This window comes from Manacus candei, unplaced genomic scaffold (assembly GCF_025592945.1).
Source record: "Manacus candei isolate 608988 ecotype Guabito, Panama unplaced genomic scaffold, ASM2559294v1 h1tg000071l, whole genome shotgun sequence".
NCBI classification, from domain to species: domain Eukaryota; kingdom Metazoa; phylum Chordata; class Aves; order Passeriformes; family Pipridae; genus Manacus; species Manacus candei.
Window position 1 is genome coordinate 5351166 of NW_026138119.1, and position 11697 is coordinate 5362862.

At 44.2% G+C, this 11697-nt stretch overlaps 1 protein-coding gene across 21 annotated transcripts in view; it reads left to right on the plus strand.

Annotated features, from left to right (window-relative positions):
* FNBP1 (formin binding protein 1) overlaps window positions 1–11697 on the plus strand; it is a 97660-nt gene that overhangs the window by 80133 nt on the left and 5830 nt on the right. For 7 of the 21 annotated variants that reach the window (XM_051807711.1, XM_051807712.1, XM_051807702.1 and 4 more), the window contains 6 exons: window positions 1818–1832; window positions 5789–5898; window positions 8264–8396; window positions 9353–9474; window positions 9888–10027; window positions 10394–11172. In XM_051807711.1, coding sequence (XP_051663671.1) covers window positions 1818–1832; window positions 5789–5898; window positions 8264–8396; window positions 9353–9474; window positions 9888–10027; window positions 10394–10572 — 699 coding nt within the window. In that variant the 3' untranslated portion in view covers window positions 10573–11172. Of the gene's footprint in view, window positions 1–1817; window positions 1833–5788; window positions 5899–8263; window positions 8397–9352; window positions 9475–9887; window positions 10028–10393; window positions 11173–11697 lie in introns of those variants that run through there. The other 14 variants (XM_051807704.1, XM_051807715.1, XM_051807717.1 and 11 more) reach the window with 5 other exon arrangements.

Below are 11697 nucleotides of genomic sequence, written 5' to 3' on the forward strand. Positions count from 1 at the left end.
ACAGGAGTGCTAAAGCAATGATGCAAACACAAGCTGCCTATGCTGAATTTCTTCAGATCATTCTCTCTCCTTCCTCTATGATTATTCTCTCAAAATGGATTGGTTTTGTTTGCTTCTTTCTTAATGACCTCTTTAGTTCAGAGAGTGAATTTCTTCATGGCACTGTGATTATTAACATGTGTTTGTTTCCTAATGGACTGGACTGCAGAGGGAAGTCTCACTGCTGCCTTGTCCCTGAACGATCAGTTCACATGCAGCATTCCACTGTTATTTCAAGGCCATTTATTTTCCTTAAATGACTGGCATGTCTTGCTATACAAATCCTGGTGACTAATGGGAATTGGGTTTTTTTGAAAAAAAAAAAAAAGTTTATTTCCTAAATTGTGCTGTCAAACACATCACAGGTGTGGAGCCACTCGTTATTTTAATTTCAATCCTAATGAACTGTGGTTTTGCTCAAAATGGAGCATGTGTTTGAGAGCACCATTCCCAGGAGCTGTTGGTAGTAAAGTGACAGAGAACTTGAATGGAAAGAGGTTCTGAAGTCTGACAGCACAGATTCTTGCCTGCAGTGAGGTGTTTTCCAGCTTTTACATTTCAGCTGTTGTACAGAGTGTGTGCGTTTATGCACTGACAAGTTTGTTGGGTATTTTGAACATTTCACAACTGTCCCCAAAGGGCTGGTAGGGCAGCTCAGTGCTGATAGCTGGAGGAGGAGGAGGAGGCTGGGTGGAGTTTGGATTCTCCCTTTCTATCTGGCTTTAGATCTTGAACAGCAGCTCACTCTGCTCCTTGGCACCGAGCACTGGAGCACTGTTAGTGTCCCTGTCTCTTGGAAAACCTTCTGAACTGCAGCTGTTGTAATGTCTTGCAACACTAGAGGAGGTTCTGGTAATTCTGGTGGTGGGGTGCCCAGTCACAGTTGTTCACCTGGGAATTTCTGGGGCCCTGCAGCCCTGCCCAGAGCTGTGTGTGCAGGTGATGCTGGGCAGAGACACACCTCGCTGTGCGTGGGCTCTGTGGGCACACGCTGCTTTTAGTCTCACTTCCCCAGAGTAACTAAAAGATAATGTTTTGGCTCTGCCCCAGGAAATGTGGTAACTTTAAGGAATTAGATCATGTATATCATTTAAGGAGCTTGAATAATGTCTTACCACGCTGTCATAGAATCAAATTGGCGTCAAGAGAATAGATTGGTGTTTTTCCTCCTCCTTGGGCCTGACCTTGTCTGACCATGGCCGAAGTACGTTTGAGTCTGAGTATTTGTTTTTGAATTGTTCAGGAATGTGAAATGACTTTCCATGCCTGCCCAGACAGTGCTGTGCAGTCAGCAGGGACATTTCAGGGATGTTGTCCTCTGGCCATAGTCAGAGAGCTGGGCACTCCCTGGAGTGCTGCTGGAGCCCCCTCTCTAAAGCCCTCCTGTGAAGTGGCTGATGCATTTCAGCACGTGTTTGATCTAAAGTGACCCACGTACGTTTGCAAGCTCTGATTTTTGACCACATCAGTGATGTTACTCCAAAGAGAAAGCCCACTGTTGTTGTTGTAGCCACTGTCAGTCAGTCCAGTGCCAAAGCACCTGTGTCCAGGTACAGCACCTCCCATTCCTGTTCCTGGCGAGGAAACGGCAGCTGCCTGAGCCCATCTTGTGAACTTTTGCACAGATCTCTTAGTGTTACCCATTTTGCCTTCCAACAGCAAGGGGATTATGTGTCATTTTATTGTAACATCAGTTTGAAAAAGTTCCTCTTCTACTGATGCACTGTTGTTTTTTCTCTCTCTCCCCCCACCCTGTATCTCTCCAATTTTACATGAAGCTTTCTCTCAAGCTGGTAAGCACATTTACAGCATGCCTGTCCTGTGTTTTAATCACAATTTCCTGTGTGTGTTTGAATGTGCACTGTGCCACATGTGACATGACACTGAAATTAACTGTTAAATCTGTTTCTTCTTTGTGTTTGCTTTTTTTGGCATTTATCAGATAACTCTGAATACACAGGTCTGGAGTCTAATAGAGGTGATCAGAATTCAGTCTTCTAATAAGCTGCTAAAAATTAACTCTAATAAATAGTTTAGTTTTCACTTTTATAATCCAGGGCTATGAAAATGTAGAAAAGCACTATCGAGTAATTCTGCTACTGTATAAGAATATATTAAAATGTTAAAAGAAGAAAAAAAAATAAAGGTCTCTGAGCTTGCTGGACCTTTTCCAGAGAGCAGTGCATGTCTTTCTGTGTAAAGTAACTGCAAAGTTTGCTTTCCATGTCCAGGTATTACTGGAAATCTGCACCATAATCACCTACATTTTACAGCCCTATGTAGTCCTTCAGAATAACCAATAATGATATTAATTAAAATTCTGTAAACCTTAACCAACAAGGTTAACTCAATCTGATTTGAATTCGCAAATGGAGAGAGATGCATTTATGTGAATCCTAAATTCCACCTTGGATGCAGCTGGGAAGGTTTCTTGAACTATGGTAAGATGTTACTGAGTTGGAAAGGGAAGGGGTGATCAGACCTGGGAAAGCAAATTACGTGCTGAACTTCATACACAAGGTACTGTTTTGCTTGAGACACTCCACACCTTGATATGTTCCTGACAGCTTGTCTGCATTCCTTTGCCTTGGAGAGCCCTGTCACAAGGAGAATGCAGCTGGTTTGCTGACCCACCTTGTACAAGCATGTGAGAGCCACAGTGACTGATGGCAGTTTTGGAGAGCCTCGGGATCCACAGGAGCACCTTTACTACATTAGCTTCAGAGTTCTCTTATTCCTCGACAGTTAGATCCTTTGGGTGCTCTTTCCCTTCCCTGTGAGGGTGGGGAGGCCCTGGCACAGGTTGCCCAGAGAAGCTGTGGCTGCCCCATCCCTGGAAGTGTCCAAGGGCAGGTTGGAGGGGCTTGGAGTCACCTGGGCTAGTGGAAGGTGTCCCTGCCATGGCTGGGGGTGGAATGAGATCAGGCTTAAGGTCCCTTCCAACTCAAACCATTCCATGATTCTACACATATCTTGTTCTTGGGTATGACCCTGTGGGCCTGTTCTGCTCATGGAAACATGAGGACCATGAGCTGCCTGGAGTGGCTTTGGAAGTTTCTGGTCCTGCTGCTGCTCTGGCAACACAATGACTTGCTTGGGCTCCTTAAGCAATGTTGCTTCTCCCTGAAGACCTATGGTAGGTCTGAGGAATGGTGGAAGTGTCTGGGATAGTTGCAAATCTTCTTTTGGCTGTTGCCAAGCCACTGTCCTGGGAGTCCAGTGCATTTATACCATGGATTTCCACTCGTTTTCCTGGTCAGTGTGTTGTGTAGCTGAGCTAAGCCTCTGTAGGAATAAAACCTCCCCAAATGGCTGACCTGGCCTTTCCCCAAGAATGGCACAAACTGGAAAGATGTGCAGAGAGGGATGAGACCCCATGTGCACCTCAGGTGAGGAAAGTGGCTTTGTTGTAATCTCCTCTTAGTCCTAACGTGGCCTCCTTTTTCACAGTCCTTCATATTGGGACAGTTTGCATCCTAAATCCCAGTATCTTTATGCAAGGAAACCTTGTGAGCTCCAGCTCTGCTGGTCCTGTGACAGCACATCAGAAGCAGCACAGCTTTCCCCTCCACCTCACTGCTGCAGCATTTTTAATGTCCACAACTTGAGAGATAGCCCAGGTGTGTTTTCACTTCGGAGCATGAAATGTGCCCAGCATGTGCAAAAACTGCTCCTTGGACTCTCCCTTTTGGAGCAGGAACTGCAGCTTCTGATGGAAATTGCTGAGCATGGAATAAAGTCAGAGTGGGATCTGACTCCCGGTCTCAGATGTGCAGCTCCATGGAACACTCGTGCTTTGGTCTGAAGCATTGGGAACAAAGCTATTGGATTTAGTCCAGCCTAGAGCTTTTTGAATGAAGTTGAAGAATCAAAAACAAGATATCAAAAAGAAGGTGCTTTTCCAAATTTGCTTGGCTACATCTGTTGCATTCCCCTAATGTATAAATGGGGATATTTTCAAGAGTATCTGTCTCTTCTGCTTAGAACTGAGGAGAATATGTCAGAATATGTCATCTAGTCTTTCCTATAACTGCTTGTTTACAAAGCTGCCTCCAGATGCTTTGCCTTAAAAAGATGTCTATTGCTTTAGTGTAGATTATCCATAAAACAGATTGAATCACTCTCACATCTAATGTGATGTGGGAATTACTGTCAAGCAAAATATTAACACTGAAGAATAAATTAAGATAGGTCTCTCCTGTACCAGGCACAAGTGATGTAAGCACTGTGGGACTCCATGTGGTAAAGTTTAGGAATCAGCACAACTTTTTTAGTCATTTGCCTTAAATTTGCTTTCTCGTTGTCTCATGAGTGGAATTTTAGGTATTATTACACAGTTGATCAAGGCTTAATTAGACATATGTGCTGTCTTTGACAATCAATGCAGCAGCAGTTTCATCAGGCTGGTTCTGTTGTTTTGGAATGGCCAGTCCAGAGGAGAAGGTGACCTGTCCCTGCTGTCCTCCAGTCCTCGGACACCCACATGCTTTCTTTCTGAACAGCTTGTTCTGCAGCTGCAGAAGAGAGAGTGTGGTGTCTCAGCACATTCAGTGCAGAGCCAAGAGTCTAATGGGCAGTTTTTGTGGCAGTGTGTCCACTAAATCACACTCCTCAGAGAGAAATTTGGTGTTTTAGTAAGACTCATGTCCCAAATCTGCTCACAAGCTGGTGGACCACTGAATTTGGTTACTCAGCTTTGTGTTTTTACCCTTCTTTCTCCCATAAACCAGTATTCCCCCCTTAGAAACAGGACATGGAATGAGCAGAAACCAAAACAAGTAAAACTTGCCCAAATTCAATATTGTGTATAAGAACCTCAGTCCCTTATGGTGCAACTAATTAGTATTGATGCGTGTTCCCTATAGCCCACCCAAACTGTCCCCCTTGCCTTCTGGCAAGACAAAAATAGATGTGACTGTGAAGAAAATAGTGTGGATGTATTTTATGTGTCATCTATCTGCTATATCAAATTGAGGCAATCAAGAGGAGACATAGCAGTTTGAAGGCAGAGAAGGGGGTTTCAAGCAGAATCACACAAAGGTAACACTGTGGTCTTCACGTTGTTTTTTCCTTTGGTTATGATTTCAAACTGATTGGTTTTATGGCTTTGATATAACTCCTGATTTTTATGCTAGTACAAGGGAGAGAGGAAAAACTGAGAGGCTTTGGCATGGAAGGTGGATCCTGGAAAGTAAGCAGCATGTTTTTTAAATTGCAGAATCCAGTGGGAAGTGCTTTCTATTTGCTTGGTGTGTTCAGGAGGGCCCTGACATAAATTAACTGTGTTGGAGCAGCACTCAGGCAGCAGTCAGTGGTGCACAGGAGAAGTGTGACTGTGACACAGGAGTAAAAGCCAGGAACTCCTTTCATGGGAATGCTGTCTGTATCAGGGTGAAGGAAGGCAGGAAAGATCAACTTTCTATGAGAAGGGAACTATGTTAAATAAAATCTGATGATAACTGTAGATAAAAATAGTTTCTCAGCTTTGCTGTTGAATTCTGGAATTCTCCAGTTGATTAGCCACTGTTATGGAAGCAGGATGTGGTCCTGGGATCATTTCTAGGGCATCCAGATTCCTGACCATTCAGGGACTGATAACACAGTACAAATGGTAACAATGCTTCAGACCATTGTGACTTTTGCACAGGTTTTTGTGAGCTGTTTTCAAAATGCAATCCCAAAGGATTCTTTCAGACTCTGATTATTAATTTTTTTCCTTATTCCCCCCCCTCCATTCCACTCTGTGCAGGGAGCAGGGCCCGAAGACTTCAGCAATCTCCCACCTGAGCAAAGAAGAAAGAAGCTTCAGCAAAAGGTGGATGAACTAAACAGGGACATTCAGAAGGAGTTGGATCAAAGGTGAGTCAAAGCTCTGGAATGAAAAATGAAATAGGTAATCTCATGTAGAACAGAAACAACTATGATATAAGAAAGAGCAAATAAGAAGCTCAGATTTTGAAAGCAGTGATTTGATTATGGCTGATGTAGGTCAGAGCTGGGGAAAAAGCTGCCTTTCTGGTTGTTCCATTCTTCCTCCTCATTGTAGTGCATATCCTGCCTTTGGAATGATTAAAAGAGAAGATCTTGGTACAGGGACGGGAATGATAGAAGTCCAACAACTGGAGATAGCTTTTCCTTCTTTCTCAATTTGCTTTCTTGGGCTTTTGAAGAGGAAGAGGCAAAGGTCCCTGTTGGATACACTGAGGTTGTTTCTTGATGTGAGCTGTTGATGAGGGTGTTTTTAGTGAAGAACAGGAGATAAATACAAGGTACAAGCATTGACCTCCCAGCACTGAGCAGAGCCCCTGTGTCTGATGGACAAGGCAGATCCCAACAAGAGAGGCTGTTCTAGCATTATAACATCATCCAAAGTGCTGATTCTTTGGTGTGTGCCTCAAGTCTCTCTGTAGCTTAGATTTCCTGGAAGCAGGAAGATAATGACTCCTGTGCTTTTGTGAATGCTTTTTCTACAAGGCTGCATTTAACATTCTGGTTGAGAATAAGGCTATTTTAGTTACCCACTTTTAATAGATTCTGGCAGCCTGTATTTGTACTTTGTGTTTGTTCACATTCTGCAGTTGCATTAAAGATTCAACATGTTTTGTTTGCAAGAGAAGGAACTTTTCTTCCCTGAAGGGTTTCAAGACTAGTCTATCCCTAAATACTGCTTTGCATTTGCACAGTTGTGCTGTTATCTTGCTTTCAAGAACCTGTTTATTTTGCCTACTAACCCAAAAATTCTTCTTTGTATTTTATATCATGACTAAGAAAGAAACACTGCATGTGGTTATATGATTTCTCATTACTTTGTTTTTTTCCCTCTGTGGTAACTTTGATTTGTCTGTACAGAATTTTTTCCTGCTCTGTATTGATCCCAACATTAAAATTGGGTATGGAATCAGAGCAGAGTGTTAGTTAAAATAAAGATAGTTTATCACTGAGGAAATAGCACCATCAGTTAAATAAGAGTTAAACAAATAGTAATAACTGTGACTCATATGTTTGCAACATTGTCCCTTAAGGCTTCAAGCACAGAGCAGTCCCACTTCCTTGCCACCCACACTTTTTCCCAGTTTCCACACACACAAAGCAAAGCCAGGCACAGGATTGCAATTGTCAGGAGTTTGGTGGGAAACTCTAAAATATAAAGAGTGTTAACTTGAGTCGTGGGACTCGCATTAACCTTTCTCCCCCCAGCTAATGCCTAGAGAAAAACTGAATAGTTGCACCAGGAATACAGGAAATCAGCTCATAATTCCATCTTTCAGCTCTGAAATGTCCATCATCAGGCAGATAACTCTTCTGTGAGCTGAGCCTCAGTGTGGCTCAGGTCAGAGGGAGCTCACTGCTGTCAGTGCGAGCTCTGCAGGCACTGAGGGAGCTCGTCAAGGCATGTCCTGCATCAATCCTGCTTTTATGGCACCAAATCCGTCATAGCAGGACTGAAAACTACCATCTCAGAAACCCTGGGCTCTTGGCACTGGGGCTGATATGGAACAGCCCCCAGAAGGAGCTGAGGGAAGATGCCCTCAGCAGGATGCAGGGTTGCATTTTCTAGCCTGAAGTCCGTCTGTCGCTGAGCTGTGACAAACACAAACCATCTGGACTCAGCTTCGTTTTAAGCAGTGTGAAATAAATAAATATCTTACAAATTGTTGGGGTTGCTAAAGACAAACTGCAACAGGCAGGGTGAGAATTTCTGGTTTGCACTCCATTTCTGTTATTGATTCATCCATGTATATACATCTTTGCCCCAGTTTCTCAACTGGAGGTCAGTCTGTGATGGATAATAATGATGCAACTGTTTGTCTCTGCCCCAAAAAGTGGAATGATATTCATTTAGAAAGTTAGAGCTGTCATTCACTGCAATGGTTGTGAGATTATATTTTTTTTTATCATTATAGTTTTCCCCAGGGTTAGCAAGTAGATATTGTAGTACAACAATACCAAGCTAAAAATCAATACCAAAGATCCTCTCAACCTGTAGGTAAATCACTGTTTTTCACCTCTGACAGTGTATATTCTCTTCTGGTGAGTGATTTTACTGGGTTTTTTTAATGGCAAAAGCCCCATTTGTACGTTCTCAGTTCCCTTTGTAACAGCTTAGGTTGAACCCTAGAGTGAAGAAGAGGCAGTTTATTATCCTTTCATGTGCCCTCATTTAGAGAAAGGCTTTTGCCCCCAGCTGCACTAACACGTGTTTTAATTTTCTTCTGCCTCTCAGAGATGCCTTAACGAAGATGAAAGATGTGTATATCAAGAACCCCCAGATGGGAGATGCAGCGAGTGTGGACCACAGATTATCAGAGCTGGCACAGAACATTGAAAAGCTACGACTAGAAGTTCAGAAGTTTGAGGTATGAGACGAGACACTGTAGTAAAAAGCAGCTCAGCAAATGCTCAGGTCTGAGTAGGTTGCTTCATGGCTTTTCCAGATGTATTGATGCACTTTCTTGCTGGGAGTGTGAAAGTGCTGCTTGAGCACTTGCATTAGTCAGGATCTTTGATCTGATTTGTGTAACATAAACGTGCACCATCTCCTGTGACTGTCAGCCCACAGTTTAATTTGCCACAGAAAACAGATTGTGCTAAGTGGAGGTGAAAAGAAAATGTAGTGCTCTCAGGACTGCCCAGAGGGGTTCAGATGCTTATTTAATTAATTAAATAAATTGAAGCATCCTGTTACAGACATCTGTGGAAAATCAGAGTGACACAAATGCAAAGCACCATTTAGAGACTGACAGCAAGACCGAAGCCATCAGATGAAATACGTTTTAAGGAATAGCCTGCCATGAACAGGAAGCCTCCTTAGTGATATAAAATCTCAAGAGCTGAATGGGAGTGTTTGAAATATATGAAGCCCATTATAATTACATGAGAAGGATTATAGGGCTGAGAAGACTTCACTCTTTATTTTTCAGTTAGTGCATAAACAGATACAGCCCATTAATTTTTGATGTTTCTTACAGTTGTGGCTTTACTATCCGTTGCTCTTGCTCGTTTGAAATCAGTGGCTCTTTGATTCTCCTCAGCTTTGGTTCTTGTGCACTCAGCAGTCCCAGAGGTTGCTGTGTCTCTGGTGTTACGGAGATTACTCAAAGCTGCCACCCATCTTTTTACTCGACAGTGACTAGAGCAGCAGCATCTCCTGGCAGCTGCTGTTAACTGATTCCCTTGGCTTAGGGTGTTTTCAGCACCCGGCATCAAAAAATATTTAAGGAAACGTGAATATGTTTACAAGCACAGTTTTGGATCTGTGGTGGGAGTGCCAGCTGTGACACAGCAGAGCTGAAGGGCTGTCTGTCCCCGGCAGGGCTGGCTGGCGGAGGTGGAGGGCCGGCTGCCCGCGCGGAACGAGCAGCCCCGGCGCCAGAGCGGGATGTACGAGCCCCAGAACCCGTCAGCAGTGAACAGCTGTGCCCAGGACCGGGAGAGGTACAGTATCTGTGCAGGGTGGGCAGCTGGACCCCCTGCCCTCGGCTTATTGATCAGCAGAACTGTAGCTCTGCAATGCTCGGAAACCCGTCCTGTCAGCAGAACTACCGCAGGCACTCCAGAGTGTTTTGCATCCTCGTTTTATCCTATCCCAGCTCCAAGAGCTGCCATTCTGAATGTGTTTCTGAACTGTGTGGTAGCCCCCACACCCCCTGCTCTGAAGGCCAGCGAGACAGTGTATTTGTTACGGCTTTTAATGGTAAAAGTGACGTGTCCCACCCACCTGGTGTCACAGCCAGTTCTGAGCTGCTCCAGCCACAGTTGCTCCCCTTGCCTGACATGCCTGGTAACCGAGTGGCTCTCTCTGCTCCTGAGGTTGGTTGCTATAGTTGCTCTGTTTTTCCTCTCTTGAGCAGCCCCGATGGCAGTTACACAGAAGAGCAGAGTCAGGAGACTGAGATGAAAGTACCTGCAACGGACTTTGATGATGAATTTGATGATGAAGAACCACTACCCACCATAGGAACATGTAAAGCACTCTATACATTTGAAGGTATCACTCCAACTTTACCTTCATTTCACTGACTGTTTTTTTTCTAATTCATATACCAAGAACAAGTGGGAAACCTTCATTTAAGCCCTGCAGTGCAAAGGGCAAGCAAGGCTCTGGTGTGATTCTGTTTGCACTAAGTGATTTGTCTCCTGTCACACAGGGACTTTGCAAGAAGATCCAAAACTCTGGTATCAGGATTACGTTTACCTGGTTTTTTGTGTTCACACTGTTGACTCCAGAATCCCACGCTCCTGTTTTTGCTGCCAGTGATGCAGCAAAGGTCATGTCCACACGTCATCACCCCAAAGTGCTTCTGGTTCCCACTGTGCAGGACACCCTAAAATCCCTGTTAACTGTGTCTTTCAGGTCAGAATGAAGGAACAATTTCTGTAGCAGAAGGAGAGATGCTCTATGTAATAGAAGAAGACAAAGGTGACGGGTGGACGCGGATCCGAAGGAACGAAGATGAGGAGGGCTATGTCCCCACGTCTTATGTCGAAGTCTATTTGGACAAAAATGCCAAAGGTGCTATGACCTATATTTAATACTATTATTTTTATTTTGTTTGCTTTCACAGAGGTAATCCAACCCTGAAGCTGCTCTGTGTTGCAGATACAGAGCCTTTTAAAAGTCTGTACAATGCCACCGAGTGCATTATTCCGTACGTGGACTAATTGTGGCTTTCTGTACTGCAAAACGTGCTTTTATTGCCCAGAGAAGGGTAGTGTGGGGGCCTGTGAAACCAGAGGGGAAATGCAGCCTTTCCTGGACAGTGTTTGCTCAACTGTCACTGCCATTGCACGCCCAACTTAGTGCAGGAAGCACAGAGCCATTTGGGATAATACAGGCTCTCCTCAGATATCCAGGTGGCATCTCAGACACATTCACGAGCCAGCTGTTTGTCCCAAACTTGTTCAGTGGAACTTTATGTAGGAAATATTTAAACTGCTGGTTTGTGTCTGTGTGGGAGCTTTTCAGAGCCTGTTGTGTCCTGGGGACCTTCTGGATTGAAACCTGGTCGTTGTTTAGTGTGTGAGGTAGGGGGAGGAGAGGTCTTGCCAAAACCTCTGTGGTCCTTGACAAATGGGTAAAACATTAAGAAAGCTCCTCTGTTCTTTCCCACCTTGCTACATTTCAGATGTATTTGCTGTCTTTCATTGATGGAGATATGACATGTGCATTCATCTCTTCTAAAGAAAACCTTCTCAAACACAGCTCTTAAAACAACCGTAGCAGCAAACCAGGAGAATAAGGGGTGGACAGGCCTATGCAAACCTACTCAGAGATTTTCTGAAGTGGTTTGTACACATCTGGAAAAAGAAATGAGAGCTGCAGGGTTCGTTCTCGTTGGGGTTCACCCAGGAAACTGTTCTGTGCACACACGGGTGTAGCATCTTGCAGGGCTTTTCTGCACCTGTCGGGTGTCTGGTGCTGAGAACTGTCAAATACAGGAACCAGTCACTCGAGACTGACCATCCTGTGTCACTGGCTGTGGTACCTCATCACCTTCTTGGGAACAAAACTGTCTTTCACTGAGGGATGTTGTGAAATCGTGTGATACACACACACAAAAAAAATCTGCATGGAATAACCAGCTTTGTGTAAACTCTGCATTGCACCCAACAGAAACGCCACGTTCCCCTTCCAGCAGAAAGCCTGGATGTGTTTGG